Raw genomic sequence first — 17615 nt, 5'->3', positions numbered from 1 at the left:
GACTGCTCTGATCTCTCCCTCTCTCCTAGGTGTCTCCCCTATAACACCTGCTGCACTTATAATGATACAACCCATTATTTCACATTGTTCCCTAATGCTTGTTACAATGGACTGGCTGGGAAGTTCTGTGAGGTGGTAACTTTAATTTATTTGTGCTGCAGCTCAAAGCCTGGTACTTGAGGGTAGCCTCATTCCCAGCAACCTCACCCCAAATTAATAAAGAGCAAGACTGTCCAATCTGATGGAGCTCAAGTATGTCCATTCCCGAATGTTTCTGTCTTCATCCACCACTATTCTGTTTGTTTACTCTCATCCTTAAGGAAGACAGGCTATCCCATTTCTTCTCAGTCCTTCTCTAAAATCCGCCTTCCCAATACCAGCTTTGGCTCTTTGAGTTCTCCCTTAACCTGCTCTTTCCCTTCTTATATACACTGTGGAAAGATCTTGCTTTGGAATCATGTGGGCCTGGTGAGGAATCTTGGTTCTTACCAGCTATGCAATTGGTCCATTTATTTGACTTCTCTCTCTCTCTCTCTCTCTCTCTCTCTCTCTCTCTCTCTCTCTCTCTCTCTCTCTCTTTTTTCCCTTCTTCTTCTCCCCACCCCTCCTTCCTTTTTCCCTCTCCCCCTCGTATCTTATTTAGCTTAGGCTGGTCTCGAACTCACAATGTAGCTGAGAATGACCTTGACTTTCTAATTGCCATGCCTCCACCTCTCTTGTGCTGGGATTATGGATGCAAACCACCACATCCAGTTTTATGCACTGCTGGAGGCTGGACCTGGGACCCCATGTGTGCAAGACTAGCCCGCTACCTACCCAGCCAAGCCACCAGCCCCCTTAGCATCTTCCTGTGGAGAATGAAGAAGATACACTATGCTATGAATGAATGCTATCTATTACTGATCAGTGTTGCTCAGGTAAATTCAAAATTCCTGAACAAAAAGACTGAGATGTCGTAAAGTTCTGTGCCCCAACTCCTAAATAAATAAAGATAGAAACCCTGCCTTTCACAGCCCCATCCCCTCCCACAACTGCTGTCAGTTGGAGTCCTGCTTCCCCTATAAAACAGAGGCTTCACCCTCTGGCACAGTCGTCCCTTTATTTTCACCATCATAGTCCTGTACTCAGGCCACTCTCTCTGCCTTCCTTTGAGGCCTTTCTTTAACTCCCTCTCACTTACTCAACACGTCTTTTCTGACCATACCAACATTTTAATGTACTCAAAACCACCTCCAAAGCAAACGGAGAAACTAGGGTCTCAGGGTTCCTTCTAGCTACGTGGTCTGTGCTCCTTTTTGCTAGACACATCTGACTGGACGCTTCCCACTTCCTCTTCTCCATTCATCTCTGTACCTACCACAGCACAGCCAGGGGCTGCGTCACACCTTCAACACTGTTCACACCAACAGTTGCCGCATCCAGGGGACCTTCTCACTCTCTGCCCCGCTTGACTCTTAGGAGGCATTGCACACGGTGGCCACTTCCTCCTTCACGCAGACTTCTCTCTCCCGGCCTTTTGCAGTGCTGTGCAAGCCCTCCATCACTCTGGCTCTTTGGCAGGTCTCTCTGTTATGCCCGGCAAGTTTGGTCTATTTTTTTTACTAACTCCCAATCTTACCAAAGCATTTCGCATTGCTCTAACGAGTGTTTTGTTGTTTTATTTTATTTTATTTTTGTTTTTGTTTTTGAGACAGGGTTTCTCTGTGTAGCTTTGTAGACCAGGATGGCCTCGAACTCACAGAGATCCACCTGCTTCTGCCTCCTGAATGCTGGGATTAAAGGTGCGCGCCACCACTGCCTGGCCACTCTAATGAGTGTTTTTAAAGTTCTTGCCTTTGTGTGTATGACTCTCTCTTCCTGAAATCATCGTCGCCGTGTCTTCCTTCTCATTCACTTCCCCCTGCCGGGGGTGGGGTGGGGGATGGGCATGGGGTCTTCCCCTTGCAGGTCTTTGTTCCCCCCTCACTTGGCTGGGTGCTGATTTAGGGTCCTTTCATAGCACCTTGTCCTTTCCTATCATATAATTTACCCACCCCATCATAATCGCCATAATTATGTTTTCTTCTTTTTGTCTCACTCTACCTTTCGATGGCGGGGAAGTCAAAAGTGTGAGGTGGCTGATCATAGTGCATCCTTACTCAGGAAACGAAAAGAGACAACTGTTCATGCTCATCCCGTAGTGTGCATAATACCTCTTTGTGTCTGCTGTCTGCCTGTGGGGGAACAGCTGGGTCACCCAGCAGAGTGAATGCACGATTCAATAAAAATGCAGTTGTTATTCCAGTGGTCTGGGAGTTAATGACCTTAATCTCTAATGCTGTGTATTGTTAGGTACGAGGTCAGGCAAGTCAGTTCTTGGCTTCTACACCCTTCTTTGTGAGCTGGGAGGAGAGTCACAATAGGGAGGACACTGCGGGTGTGTTTCCAGTGGCACCAGGATTCACCAAGACTGGGATCTAGGTGAAGAGAGATAAGGTCTGTGCCCTAGGGAGCTGGGGCCATATAGACTTTCCTTGATAGAGCTGAGTGGAAATGTAATATTCTTTATCTGCGACTACATTTACTGGGCTCTCAAGCATCTGCTTTTGTTTAGCGGAAAGCAAAACAGCGAACTTGAACTCTCCCATTCAAGGAATTTAGTTCCCTCTGGCTTAAAAACAACCACAAACTCCTGAGTCATGTCCCAGTTCTTCTAGACAGTGGTTCTCAACCTGTGGGTTGCAACCCCTTTGGGGTCAAAGGACCCTTTCATAGGGGTCGCCTAAGACCACCAGAAAACACGGATATTTACATTATGATTCATAACGGTTGCAAGATTACAGTTGTGAAGTGGCAATAAAAATAATGCTATGGCTGTGGTCACCACACATGAAGACTATGCTAAGGGTCACAGAGTTAGGAAGGTTGAGAGTCACTGAGCTGGATAAACGCACTGTTGGAGAGCCATCCACATTCCCTTTCCCACCCCTCTCTGACTGCAGAGCAAAGTGTGTGAAGATGCGGCCAATGCCACATGACCCCGCCCATCTAGAGATCTTGTTGAGGTGTAGAGAGGCGCCTGGGGGCTGTGAAGAAAAGGGAGGAAGATGGGGACCTGGAAGGGTTGATCAGAAGGTGTAGTAATAAAGGAGCAAAGTGTTCCGGGGTGAAAGTGTCCAGTAGGGTGACCGTGTATAACAGCGTTTCAAACAAGCCAGACCTGATGACTTGTTCCCTTGTTTTAGAATAAATATTTTAGTGCCAGTAAGATGGCTCAGTGGCCCCAGTAACAACCTAACGACCTGAGTTCAATCCCCAGAACCGACATAAAAGCTGATGAAAAAAAAATTGAATCCACAAAGTTGTCCTCTGACTACCACATTACACATTACCCCACACACATCATTATCATCATAAGAAATAATAGAAAAAAAAATAAATGCTCAAAAATCACATGGCACCACCAATCCACCGAGTTGTCTTGGCTAATGCCCTCTTCTGGCATATACCAGTGATTATCAGGTGTCCACATCATTGATGACATAGAATTAAAAAGTGCCAGGGTTTGGGAAATAGCTTAGTAGGTAAGACTGCTTCTTTGCAATGACCTGAGCACAAATCCCTAGCACTCATGTTACAGACCCGGCCTGACTGCTCATGTCTGTAGCCTCTGAATTGGTGAAGAGAGATAGTTGATTCCCAAGAGCTTGCTGGCCTTAGGAATCAACTTAGGTAAAAGAAGGCTCTGTTTCACTGAGAGAGCCTCTCTCAAGACACCCCAGCCTCCTTTTCTGATCCCAGCACATTCATTCATATGTGTATACACCGGCAATTCAGGTCACACACACACACACACACACACACACACACACACACACACACACGTGGGGTTGTTGAACTAGGATTAGTTGTACCAGCCTGTCACCTCAGGCTTAAGCCCTGCTTGGGCTATGGAGTGAATTAAAGACCAGAAACACAATAGAAAGGAGGAAAAATGCCCCATACCTCGGTGGCAGAGCACTTGCATAGTATACAAGAGGATTGGGTTCACTGCCCAGTGCCAAAAATGGTAACATGAATTTTACAAAAGAAACAAAAATGGTCATTGAGTCATTTTTGTTTACCATTTTGGTACCTTATCCTAAGGTGTTCTTCACTTGGAGGACCCTTTCTAGAAAGCTGTCATTGTCATTCCAACAGAAGAGAGTGGGTCAAGAGTTTAAACAGTTGATTAAAAACTTTTTCAAATAAATACGATACTGGAAGTACAGGCTATAAATAGTTGTTATTTCCCTCCCTCCACTTATCTGGGTGGATGGAAAGCTTGGCAGGACATATGACATTGATTAGTAAGAGGAAAGGCTGGATTAGTCATTAGATAAATTGGCAGAAAAATTATACTCTACCTTGATTAATGCCTATGCTCTGGGTCAGTGAAATGGTTTAGCAGGCAAATGTACCCGTTACAAAGCTAGACGGCCTGAGGACCATCTCCAGGTCCCACAAAGGAAGGAGAGAACTCTCTCCTGCAAAGAACTGTGCCCTTTGACCTACACACACACACACACACACACACACACACACAAAGAACTGTAACTTTGAAGAATGTTTTAAAAATCTAATTTGATAAGAAAATTTCAAAACAAAAATGAATAGACTAAAAAACTCCAAATACACATCCTCAAGCATTTCCTAAAAGACACAAAGAGTGCTACCTATCCATGCAGCAGATTGTATTACCCACTGAGTTTCTGATAGCGGCAAAGGGTTGGCTCTGAGACATGTATATTCCTGTCCAGTTTGTCTTACAGCTGCCCATGTCTTCTCTCTGGTGTGGACTCCTTAGGGTAGGGAATGTATAGTGTCTATTACCTTGAACAATACAGGCTTAGCAGCAGACTCAACCAACTCTGCATCAATGGGCAGGTAGGCTTTATTAGAACTGACCAAGCTTACCCACTGTTGTCATTACTATGGGATTTTAAACATTTCTTTCAGATACTTCATGCTGGTCCTTGGGTGTGTGGGTGTAAAAGCAACAGGCTTGGACAATGAGGACACCATTAAGCCTTCTCTTCCTTCCTTTTCTCCGACCTCTTTCTGTAGATGGGGTGGCAGCCTTTCGTGCTTTCCTGAAGACAGAGTTCAGCGAGGAGAACCTGGAGTTCTGGCTAGCCTGCGAGGAGTTCAAGAAAACCCGGTCGACTGCAAAGTTGGTCTCCAAGGCCCACAGGATCTTTGAGGAGTTTGTGGATGTGCAGGCCCCACGGGAGGTGTGTTTGTCATGGCAACTGTCTTCTGAGGTCTTAGAGGGCCCCGATTTCCTCCTGCCCCAGGGGGAATCCCAACACTGGTGGATCTTCATGAGAAAGGGTAGCTTTTGAGAAGTGGAAGATGCAGGTTTTCATGAGAGGAGATGCATTAGGAGTGGTTCCTGTCTGCCCGACACGTGTTACCCAGGCTGCGTTACCCCAGTGGCTTCACAAGAATCCATGCCCTAGAGCCCATGTCTGTTTTCCTAGTCAAAACAGCTCTAGGGCTGCTCAATTGACTCATGGAGTAACAGCACCTGCTGCCAAGCCTGATGACCTGAGTTTGATCTCTAGAACCCACATGATAGGAGATAAATAACTCCTGCAAATTGTCCTCTGCGCAGAAGTGTGCACACTTGTGTATACCACACACACACACACACACACACACACCACCTAACAAACATGCAATAACTTAGTAGAATAAGAACCCTCTTTTAAAGGATTTTGTTTGCAGTCTCAGTTCTGCCACTATGTTTGACCATCCTTAATTTATTCACCCTCTCTGAGCCTTATCTTCCCCAGTGTAAGAGAGGGTAATGTCCCTCACCTTTCAAGGCTACACTAAGTGTTAGCGGTAATGCATCTACTGAGTGTTTGTCATTGCTCATTAATGAATATTTGCAGTCACTTTCATTGCTATATTATAATTATGCATAGCTGTTCTGAGCTTTAATGCAGCATGTCCCTCGAGAGGGTTTAATTGATGAACAGTTTGCTATCTGTATTTAGATGCAGCTTTGACTTGGGGTGTGAGACCTTTACAAGCTTGGTAGAATGCTTTTGGCTCCTATTGGTGACATATAGAGCAATGTATGTTTACCAGGGCCTGTCTATATTGGGCATCCATTGGTATTGGTGGTTAAGAAAGAATGAGATGTAAAGTTTAGGGAAACCTTATTAACAACTGGCTTGAGATTCACCTTAGTGTAGAATGAAGATTCTTGATTAGGATTTGTTGATTTGAGGATTCTTGCCATGGTTCTGTTATTAATCCACCTACTTTAGACAAGCTTTGTAGTCTCTCTTTCTTTTCTATTATTATTATTGTCAAAATATGGTCTCCTTTAATAATGCTGACTGACCTGGAACTCACTCTGTGAACCAGGCTGGCCTTCAACTCACAGAGATCTACCTGCCTCTGCCTCCTGAGTGCTGGAACTAAAGGTGTGCACCACTACATCTGGCTGGTCTCTCTTTTCTTCACTTACCTTATTTACAATTTAAGACTACCTGGACTTCAGACTTCATAGCATTCCTGATGGAATCCCCAGGAATGAGCCCCGTAAAAGCAATTTAAGAAACATCCATGACCCAAAAGATCTGAGATACTGCATTGACGGTTGTTCTGTAACTTGGGCCCACTACCCAGAACGTGCCTTGACCTTTGAGGGCCTGTGACTTTGCTCTCTGTTTGTATCTCCAGGTGAATATCGATTTCCAGACCCGAGAAGCCACGAGGAAGAACATGCAGGAGCCATCCCTGACTTGTTTTGACCAAGCTCAGGGGAAAGTACACAGCCTCATGGAGAAAGACTCTTACCCCAGGTTCTTGAGGTCCAAAATGTACTTAGACCTTCTGTCCCAAAGCCAGAGGAGGCTCAGTTAGACCGTGGATGGAGACTTTTGGAAGTCACTGGCTTCCCCTTCCCCTTGCTGCCAAGACCATATTCTAATGTGAAATGCCATAGGTGTTCAAAGGCGCCGGGGTTTGGGGTGGGAGGCTGGAGGTGACAAGGGAATGAAGGGCTGTTCCAAAGTATGATCCAGCTTTTGGAGCTGGGACTCTCTTCCATTTACTCAGATTTATGTTTTGGTTAGAGGTAGCACCACTGCTGACATCCTTCTCTGGGTGGGCCAGTAACTGGCCCTTCATACGCCTTCCATCATCTCCACGGAGAAGGCAGATTCACTGTGCCGGGCTATTTGTAAATAATGCCAATGCAGTTCCCATCACCACCACAAAACGCCCTCATCAGTAGGATTCCTGATTTTCACCTTGTCCTTTATTTACCCAAGGGAGGAGTAGCTTGAAGACTCAGATTCTCATTTGTGATTCACTATCACAAACCAGTGGCCCAACCTGAGTACCTGGACCTCACAATTTAGAAGAGATCGCTTTGGAAGTTCAGATTCCTAGCACCACTGGCAGTGACCTCTGACAAAGGACATATTCCCTGGAGTTAGCTGTGTCTTCCGTTTCCACATGACCCATATGAGAGTCTGGGGTCCCTTCTTAGCCTAAGGAATTCAATGAATTTCCTTATGCCTGCAACTCCAGAAAGGGTCTTGGGAGACTTCTCCCATGACTTCTGAGTGGAGCTGTCCTTTTGAAAGACAGAGCTTGTGACTCTTCTTCAACTTATCGAGGACTTTTCTAGAAGCTGAGGGACCAGGGAATGTAGCATCAGTGGACTTTCGTGCAATGAGGCTCCGTATGACCTGTCTGTTGCCTAATGCATTCTGTGCCCTCACCTCCATGGCGTCACTTATCTCTGATCTCTTAAGATGAAAGACAGTTTGGCAAAGGGGGGTAAATTCCCATAGCATGACAGCTAGTGCCTGATGCTTCCCTGTCCCTCCACCTCCTCCTTCCCTGCAGGCCATGTGACTGTGATGGGGGAGAATGGGACCCTAGGCTGAAACTCTCATTGTGGCTTGCTTCCTAGGCCTACTGTCTCAGAAAGCCCACTCTTGGCTATTGAGAAATAGCTGCCTTCTTGGTCTCTGACCTTTGGGACTGAACATGAACTGGGAAGATCACTGTGAACACCAGGCTGTGAAAACTTTCCTACAATGCTTGTGTGGTACCCTGGGGTATCTTAGAAATGTATCAGGATACATTTTCTTGGAGGAGGCATGAGCAGCATGGAATCTCTGCAGTTATCCAGGAGAAATCTGACCCCGCCATCTCCTATGGTGACAGGGAGATGGCTCTTCAGCATAGAGACCAGGAAATGGAAGAGGAGCCTGGAAGCTGCTGGTCTCTGGATGAACCGGATTGCAGAGAGGTGATGGAGGAGCTACTGGGATAATTCACAGCTAGCCAACACCGGCTCATTGGAGAGCCACAAACTTTTCAGCTTGAGTGAGTGAAATAGTCCATGGCCAGGCTGCCCTGGAAATCAGGTGATGGCAGGCTAGGCTGAGACTCCCTTTTGTGGGGTACTAGCCCTTCTGAGATATTCTAGGGTTTGAATTCTGGTCTAGGCTTATCAGTTCCTTATTTGGCTGTGGCCAGACAGGGGCAAGAAGGCCCTTGAGTCCTATCCTGTTAGTGCCAACTGCCTTCCTAGTGGGACAGTGTCATCCGTGAGTGGGTGTTGGTGTCTGCGTGCAAACCTCAAGAAGAGATTTTAAAAAACACCTATTTTCTATGCCTCACACTGAAGAGACCCATGACAGTCACAGTTAGTAAGAACCCTGAAGTCTCAAATGGCGTTCCAGGTTAGGTCAGGCCAATTTCCCCACCCTGATATAAAAATATTCTTCGCTAAAGCTGCCAGAATTTATGGAATGATTAAATTATCTAACAGGGTATTTTACACATTGTTTACACATGAAATGTGCATCTGCTGCCAATGCTACTGTCCAGTATGAGGTGCATATCGATTGGACTTGCAGTGATGGAAACGCCCGGGGAGGGGCTTTCTTACCACTTTCAATATCCCAATGCAAAAAGGCTCCATATGCACCGTGTGGCACCCTCATTTGGGGCCTAGAGTTCTTACCAACTACTGGCGGAATGAAGGCTGCAGACAGTGATGGTGATATCATGACACCCTGGCGACTACTTCCCACATGGGAGGTACAAGGGACCAAGTTTGGGTATTCTGAATTTTGTAGCTAGACAAGGGGACAAGGGCACGTGAGTTTGTGTCTGTGTAGAGGAGCAGATAGCTCTATTTTATGGTACTCCCATGGAGCATCTCGTGTGTGTGTGTGTGTGTGTGTGTGTGTGTGTGTGTGTGTGTGTGTGTGTGTATGTTGTGAGTCTTGGGTAGTACACCGCAGACATGATCTTCCCAGGCAGGTAGCTTTTCACATACCCTCCCCTGCTTCTCACAGAAGAGGCACAGAGTTCCTTGCTCTGATACCTCCTCTTAGGCACTTTGGTCATGCTAGCCCAGATTTTGGTCTGTGATGAAACAGAGAAATGTTTACAACATCTAGAGCAATATCGAAGCATACCTCATCTCTCAGCTTCCATGTCTCCTGGCCCCTTCCCCTCATGTCTTCCTCTACAAGCCTCATCCTCCTCACCAGGCTGTCACCACAGATGCCACTTCCATTTAATGTCTTCCTTTGCTCCAGTCCTACGGAGTGTACCGATGACCGACCCCGAACTCTGGCAAGTCCTGGCAACCGGACACAGTCTGCGGCTTTCCATCTGGGAGTGGCAAACTGGTCGCACTGAGTTCTCTTATTTTGGCTTTGGTTTGTGGTTTGCCCGTTGCTCTTGTGGACTAAGTAGATCTCAGCCATTGACAAATGGGGCACTCTGGACGGACTGGGGAGGAATCCTCTGTGTTCATTATTAAACATGAGCATGAATAATAGGGATCACTTTGAAAGCCCCTTACAAATGCTAATTCCCAGGTCCCACATTCAGAGATGCTGATCCTATAGGTTTAAAGAAGGAACCCATAAAGCAACATAAAAAAAAAAAGCTCCTGGGTATGCAATGACATGACATGCAGGCATTGGACAAAGATGGCCCAAGACAGTGGTTCTCAACCTCGCTGCTCACTGGGCTTAGAATAGTTAAATCAGAAACGTTTGGTGGGAGCCAGGTAGTTTTTAATATCCCATTAGTCTCAATGTGCAGATGTGTTCAGGAAGCAGCAGCCTAAGGAATGAAGAGGAACAGGACCGAGGGACAGACACGGCAGCGGGGACAAGTCCCAACAGCCTGCCTGAAAGTGAAAAGCCCAGTAACCAGGACCCCTTGTCTGCTCATAGCTGCCCTGGGGGGAGTTGGTTTGTGCCTCTCACTCCGACTTGCTCCTTTGAGGTCCTGTTTGGGTTCAAGCCGTACGCCAAGGTGGGAAACATGAACGGCACTTGGCTGAGAGCTGTTTGGCCACGCTTCCCCCCTTTTTCTTTTTCTTTCTTTCTTTTTTTGTTTTTGTTTTTGTTTTTTGAGACAGGGTTTCTCTGTATTGTTTTGGAGGTTGTCCTGGAACTAGCTCTTGTAGACCAGGCTGGTCTCGAACTTACAGAGATCCTCCTGCCTCTGCCTCCAGACTGCTGGGATTAAAGGTGTGTGCCACCAACGCCCAGCTCCCTGCCCTTTTCACAGTGCTTCCCCCAGGCTTACCTCATGAGCTCTGTTTGTTTCGTAGAGCCTTGTGTTTGGCCCTTCCGTGTCAGGCTGTGCCACTGAATCCAAGGCCGTGCAATAGGGTCGCTGGAATATAGGTAGTGAGTGAAGAGTGTCTTGGTAGTGATGGTCGTGACACAATAGCTTCTGAATTTCTCTGTGGAGGCTGTCCCTCTCTGGGAGGCTATTCCAAGACCACAGTGAGGTGTGTTTTCCCTCCTTCAGGCCCTCACCATTTTCTCTTTGGTCCCATGTTGGTTAGGCAACTGGGAAGCTGCTAGTTGGCTCTATTTTCTGGTGCTTTCCCCAGAACTCGCTGCTCTGAGAAACCAAAGCTGTGAAAAAGTGAACGCTCTGCCCAGGTGCTTGTCCTGGACAGGCCACAAGCCCTGGACAACAGAGGAACTGTCTCTGCTGTAAGGGGAAGGCAAAGAGAGCTGGAGGAGGGTGGGCAAGGGGGTGCCTGGGGAGGCAGGGGCAGGGCAGGAGAGCCCCCAGCTGCTGGTGTGGTAGTTGCATCTCCATGTCCTAGAGGGAAAGGTAAAGAGGGACACATCCATAGGCAGGATGGTTTTCCAGCAAGCGCAACCCCAGAACTCTGCTGACCCTGCAGAAGAGCTGCCATTTCCCGCCCTTGCCTTCAGCTGACCGAGTGTCTACCCTCCTTAAATCCGTACCCCTCCAGTTAAAACAAGAGAGGTGGTGCCATCATCACTCCTGGCACTGGGAGCCTGTGTCACCATGACACTTGGTATGAGACTGAGGAGGGAGAAGCCAAAGGAGAGATGGCTTTCTGTCCCTGTGGCTTCTCAAGGATTCTACACGATGCTGTGGGTCACAATGGGAGACGTCAGGATGGGACTACAGGCCTCACTAGGTTTTGGATTTAGGATCCTCTCGGTAAATTGTCCATTTCTTGAACTTAACCCCTCTGCTCCCTTCCCCTCTGCCAGATTAGGAAATGGTGACTAGGCTCCGCATGTGCACTGACCACGGTAGCCTTAGCTGGTCACTCACAGAGCACAACTGATTTATAGCAGCTCATCTGCCATACAAACCGCTTGGCTGACGGAGTCCGCATTGAGTTGTTTCATTACCATGTAAAGTGGAATACATTCACTTTTACTATACACAGGCTGTGAGAACAAAATAAACAAAACCTGAACAAGCTGCCCTTCGCTCTCTGCCCACATTTCTGGCCGTCTGACTCTTTATGAGGAAACTCTTCACACAACACGTGGACTCCCCAGGGGGAGCATGTGGCCCTGCCCTGCCATGGTTGGCACGGGGCTGGCCACCAGGAAGAGAAGGGGCGTGGATAGACACGGGTTCGTTGAGAATGGTCTGCGGCTGCGTAGGGGGTGGTTATGAGAGTGGCTTTGAAACTGTGAAGGGCTATACAAATGCCAGGTGGTATTTTTATTTGTGCCACCTACGGCTTGAAAATGCAGGGAGAGAAAAGGCCGGTGATGGTTCGGACGTTTGTTTAGCTGGGGCCGTCTGAAAACGCAGTGGGTTCATATTGCTTATAGCTGTAGCTTGCTTTGTGCAGTGGCGTATCCCTAAAAGGTGTTGCATTAGTCATCAAATCTTTATGCCTGGCGCACAGGTCCTGCTGAGGGGACAGAGGGAGAATGAGACACTGACTCTGCTGGCAAAGGCTGACTCTTCGGGTGGGGTGAAAAGATGGAGGTCCATGAAACTTTAATAATCCAAATAAATTGAAATTAAATTAAAATCAGACCAGAGAAGCTCTGGCTCTAGTGGAGAGTTGACTTTTTTTCAAAGGTAGAAACCTTTGGGCTAAATGAAAAGGGGCTATTATACAAATGATGCCCTCAAATCCCAATTTGCAGATCAGGAATGGTGGCAGGCAGGGCTGCTGTAGACTAGAGCCTTCCACAGGAATATGTGTGACAGCTTTCTCTTTTTTCAGTTTTGTATTCTACTTCTTCTCTTATTGTCAACTGAGGTCTCCATCTCCTGTCACCAGGAGAGAGTGGAGGGGACCGAGCAGAAGAAGAGGTAACAGAGGTAAAGGACAGAGCGATCATGCCTGGTGTAGCTGCCATCTAGACTGGGCTGTGAACTCGAATGGACTCTGATCCTTCGTGTCCACTGGTGACCCTGGGTCTCAGGAGATGCTCCTTGAAGCGCCCTCAATGAGAGTGACTCCAACTCTGGCTGTGCCTGCTTCTTCCTGGACTATGCCCATTGGTTTGGTGGGCCCTGCAGTCTGCCTTCCTCCACAGGTCATAGGATAACCCTGTGCTGGCCTTCACGGGGGATGCTTACAACTGGTGCACTGGGAATCCTTAGGCTCGACAAAGCAGAAAGTGGGCTTTGTTTGGCAGCCAGGCTCCTTAATTAGCACAACACTTACATCACTGGCTGAAATCACACCCACATCTCTGGGTCTCGGGCATCATTGGCACATGCCAGACTCTTCAAGGGACTATGGAACTTGCTCCCTACTAGGGGCAAGGTGAGAGCTAGGCACCCTCTTCCTTCTGGAGTGTGGTGGGGTTCATAGTTCTCCACAGCTTCCTCCATAAACCTCCTACCTGTGGTCGCCTGCTCTTTGGACAGGGCTGAGGACCCTCTCAGGGCTTTCCTCTCCTTCCCTTAGTGGTAACAAGGTTTGGAACGGGCTTTTGTTCTGAGTGCTCTTCTGAACTCTGACAGAAAGCTCTTGCACATGTGAGGGACTTGGGGGCTACACCTGGAGTTTCCTAACACATGGTATCTGAGGGAAAGATAGTCCACTTCCAGTCTATTAAGTGAGTGCCATTGTCAGAGGCAAAGGAGGTCATTGAGGAAGTGGCTTCTGTGGGAAGTGTGCTTAGCTGGGTGTGCTGTAGCTGGTAAACATGGAGACGCTGTCACAAAACACCACAGGACATTAGAACTGTAGTCTGTTGTGCCATCCCTGTTTGCCTAAGTTCTAGGCCCTGCTTCTGAGTTGCAATGGTAGAATGAAATCCTTTTATTAAAAAGATACACCTGTCCATGCCTCACCCTGTGGCGCAGAGGGACATCTGAGCCATAGCCCAGGTCACAGTACACTGATGGGAAAAATCACAGTCTAAAAGCTGCCTTTGATAGGGTCACAGCTACACGATCTTGCTAGGGGTTTGGATATCTGGATTGGAATCCCGGTTTTAACTCTTGCAAGGCATATGAGCCTGGGGAAGTTCTCACTTGCAGAAGTGAACCAATAACTTGGATCTGCTATGACCAATGAGTAGTTAGCATGAGAGCAATGTGGCATACAGCAAGCACAGTGAGCATTGGATGGAGTTTTCTCTCAGGTGGAAACCACATTCTCAAACACACAACAGTAACAAAAATAACAAAACAGTGGAAAGCCAGTGCTATTACAATGTGTCATCCCTTCTTTGCTACATTAGACTCCCTAAGGTCAGAGACTGCTTTCCTCATCCCTTGCTCTAGTCCCTAAATATTTACTGAATGAACGTTGAATCCACAAGTGCTTAAGGGAGGCACCACTTGCAGCTTAGATGCTAGCATCGTTTAGGGGTGGAGGCAAGAACTCTAAAGCCTGGAACTCCTTGTCTCTTACAAGGAGTTCCCTTCCACTTTACAAGCCTTGGCACCTGCCAGATGAACGTAGGTGGCTGCATATTTACAAGCTGGAAAAATATAAGGAAACAATTAGGAGTCAGGAGCTTAGTTGAGTGGTTTAGATACCTACCATAGTTCTATGAGACAGTCCATTAATTTGCTAGGACTGTCGAAACAAAATACCAGGGACAACATGACCAAGATAACAGAGCTTTATTTGCCTCATAATTCTGGAGCTTCAAGTTCAAGATCAAGGTGCTTCTCGGCTGGTTTCCACTGAGGCATCTCTCCTGCTGTTTCTGACAGCCATTTGCTTGTTGCTGGGAGGAGGTACATCCTGAGCGGCAGGCTTCAATCAGCCATGTCTGTAGCGCTCCTTTGGGCACTAACACCGCCTTGTAGGCACCTATGGGGGCTGGCTCTCTCCAGGGGTAGCTGATGGGAGAGAACACAGGGTTTGCATCTAGACAGGCCAGAGACTCAATGTACAGGACCCCGTGAAAGGCTTTGGACTTGTCCTCATTTGGGGACAATGCTCATAAAGTGGAAAGTCCTCAAGAGCCAAGGAACTTCTGGAGTCGCTTCCTCTCCTCAAAATGACAGTTGTCATAGTGGATTAGAGATGTGTCCTTAATGCATCTCTTTAATTTCATCACCTCTTTAAAAGTCCTGTCTCCAAATTCTGAGCTCCTAGGGGTTAGGTGTCACCATTGTAAGTCCAGGAGAAAGCAATTCAGGCCATTATCAGGCAGATGCTGCTGTTAGCCCCGGGAACAAGGGAAAACGGAAGCACAGATAGATTAGATGGTGTCCCCAAGGTCACACCAGGTGGAGCTGGAAGAAGTGGGCTTTAGAATCCTGGTACTCTAAATCCAGAGTCAACATCCTAATGTCCACAGTGCTCTGGACAGGAGGTTCCTCAGGAGATGAGGGGGTGGAGGAAATGGTACAAACACACAGGTGCTCTGGGGAGCTTCAGGTGCCAGAACTAAGATGCTCATGGGATGGGACAGATAAGCGTGCACCAGTGAGGACTGACTGGAGTAGAGATGGGGAACACTTCTCTGTCTTCTGTTCACTCAGAAGTTTGGTGTCAACTCTGGTTGACAGACCTGCTGCAAAGCCTACCTGTGGTAGGATTGGCCAATCATGTGCCAGGCTTCTCTGGCAATGAGCGCAGATGCAGTCATTAAGTTTGATTTGTGTCTGTCCTGCCCTTTGTGTGTCTCCACTAGTCTGTCAATCTGTCTCCCATAGCATGTCAAGGGCACACCATTCTTTTTAGGGAGGCTGAGTCACAGCCCTGTCCAAAACCTGAACATGTGGCTCCATCTCCCTCATCTGCTGTGAGAAGGCACATCCCTGGCGTGCAGACTAAAATTCTGTGTCCATCTCTTGGGTATTAATATTAGCCTTGTAGGTACCCATGGGGACTGGCTCTCCCCAGAGGCAGCTGGTGAGCAGCACAGAGGGTTCTGATCCAGAGAAGCAGGAGACTGGATACTGATACTGTCTAGGACCCTGGGGAAGGACTTAGACTCTCCTGCCTTTTCTTTAATTTTTAGCAAAAGGGGCCCTGTATCTCTCCTGGCAGGTTAGCCACAAGGATTATGGGTAATTTCTTGAAACCACCTGGAGCAGGACCAGATATTGGGAGGTCCTTAAAGAATTGTAGTTCTAAGTTTTGGAGGTGTTGGTCCTGGTGCACAGACATTGTAATACTTGGCCTCTTAACCTTTCCTGGGATCAGAACCTGTCCTGGGGCAGAAGGCCAGCTAAGGTGGGTGAATGTAAGCTGTGCTTGCAGAGAAAACAGGGCCTCTGTTAGCTGGGAAACAAGGCCTTTTCATTTAAGAGGGTGCTGTGATCTGCAAGTTAGATATTCCAGGTTTGGATACTTGGCACGTAGCTCTTCAATGCACCACCCCGAATGCAAACAGCTTAACTGGATGTTTGAGTTGGCAGGAAAACAAAACAAAACAAAACAACCTTGTTGCATCAGATCATCTGATCAGGCACTGACAGCATGCTCTTACCTAATGTATCCCAGGGGAATCGAGCTAGACTTTTGACTTGTTGCTTCTGGGGAAGTACAGGTGGATGTTCACACTCTGAGCCCAAAGTGTAAGCTGCTCTGGGCTGAATGGGAATGGAGTCCCTTCCAACTCACAATGGCTGTGTGTAGTCTTGCTGGGATGTGGAGGGAAGTGATTTCAATCACATGTTCTAAAACTGAACATGTTCAGGTTTTTCCAGTAAGGGTATTGTTAGGCCAGTTGTAACTAGTGAGCAAGGATCATTGAAACCTGGCAACTCCTCAAGGACTGATTGGTAGCATCTCCCAGGAGATGACAAGGAAATACCATGAGGGGCTAGGATGTGGGATTCCCTAGCTGGGCTTCTGGGAGCTCATGTATCATGATCACATTCACATATGGATTATGGAAAACTTATTGCACGGGTGGGGGAAGGGTCCCTGGGGAGGTGTCTAAGGACAGTATTCAGCAGCCAACCTGATGTCTCTAAGGCCTTGGCCTTCATCAAAGAGGGAGGGGCAGGCTCAGGGAGGATCCACCCTGAAGCAAGCAGGCAAATAACCTTGCATACCGGACTCAGGGGCTGCCATAGCTGAGGCAAAGCAACCTGAAGGAAGAGGGGAGTGGATGTGGCTGTTAGAGAGCTGTGGGACTCTTGTTCCCCTCACTGCTAAGAGAGTGGCCTGTGGCTGGCAGCTCTGCAGAGGGACTTGTCTCAGGCAGGAGGGAGCGTTCTTACACAGAGGGACAGCATCTGCAGCCACAGAGGCCACAGAGACAAGCTCGCTTTGTTGAGGGAGCAGCTGTAGGCCACTTGCTCACAGGCCTGGGCTAATCCCTCCTTTGAATAGGAGCTGGAAGCCTGGATTCTAAAATAAGGTAGACAGAGAGTTACCATGTGCTCAGTGCCTCCTGTCTGGAACAGTAACTTCTTGAGGTGAGCCCAGGGTGCTGAATTTGCTCTTTCTTCACCTCACCTAAAGTCCTCTGACACCCAGGCAGACAGATGGACAGAACACATGCACGCACACACACATGCACACACACACACACACACGTGCGCACATACACAAACCCCACATCATACACACATACACCCCAAACACTATACACACACACACCACACACACCATACACACACACACACACACACACACACACACACACACACACACACACTGGCTCAATGTCATTATAGCAGTCCATCCCTGAGGGTCTTTTTGTCGCACTGGCACCTGCCCCTGCTCTAAGTAGTATCCAGGGCCAGAATGGAGCATTTCAGGCTGGACAGAAGCCAAGGAAGCCCAGCCACTTTGAAGGGATTTCAGACCATTAGATTGCCTTCCCTGATCCCTTTATAGGACAACAGTCTATCTTATT

At 47.7% G+C, this 17615-nt stretch overlaps 1 protein-coding gene across 8 annotated transcripts in view; it reads left to right on the top strand.

The window, feature by feature from the left end:
• Nucleotides 1-11784, top strand: part of Rgs8 (regulator of G protein signaling 8) — a 41874-nt gene extending 30090 nt beyond the window's left edge. For all 8 annotated transcript variants that reach the window (XM_013114385.3, XM_005071295.4, XM_040737821.1 and 5 more), the window contains 2 exons: nucleotides 5086-5252; nucleotides 6718-11784. In XM_013114385.3, the coding sequence (XP_012969839.1) occupies nucleotides 5086-5252; nucleotides 6718-6900 (350 nt within the window). In that variant the 3' untranslated portion in view covers nucleotides 6901-11784. The remainder of the gene's footprint in view (nucleotides 1-5085; nucleotides 5253-6717) is intronic.
• Nucleotides 11785-17615: the final 5831 nt, after the last annotated feature.

Source organism: Mesocricetus auratus, unplaced genomic scaffold (genome assembly GCF_017639785.1).
Source record: "Mesocricetus auratus isolate SY011 unplaced genomic scaffold, BCM_Maur_2.0 Super-Scaffold_100676, whole genome shotgun sequence".
Lineage (NCBI taxonomy): Eukaryota > Metazoa > Chordata > Mammalia > Rodentia > Cricetidae > Mesocricetus > Mesocricetus auratus.
Note: the sequence above shows the minus strand (reverse complement) of the source record. Positions and strands in the feature narration are given on the sequence as shown.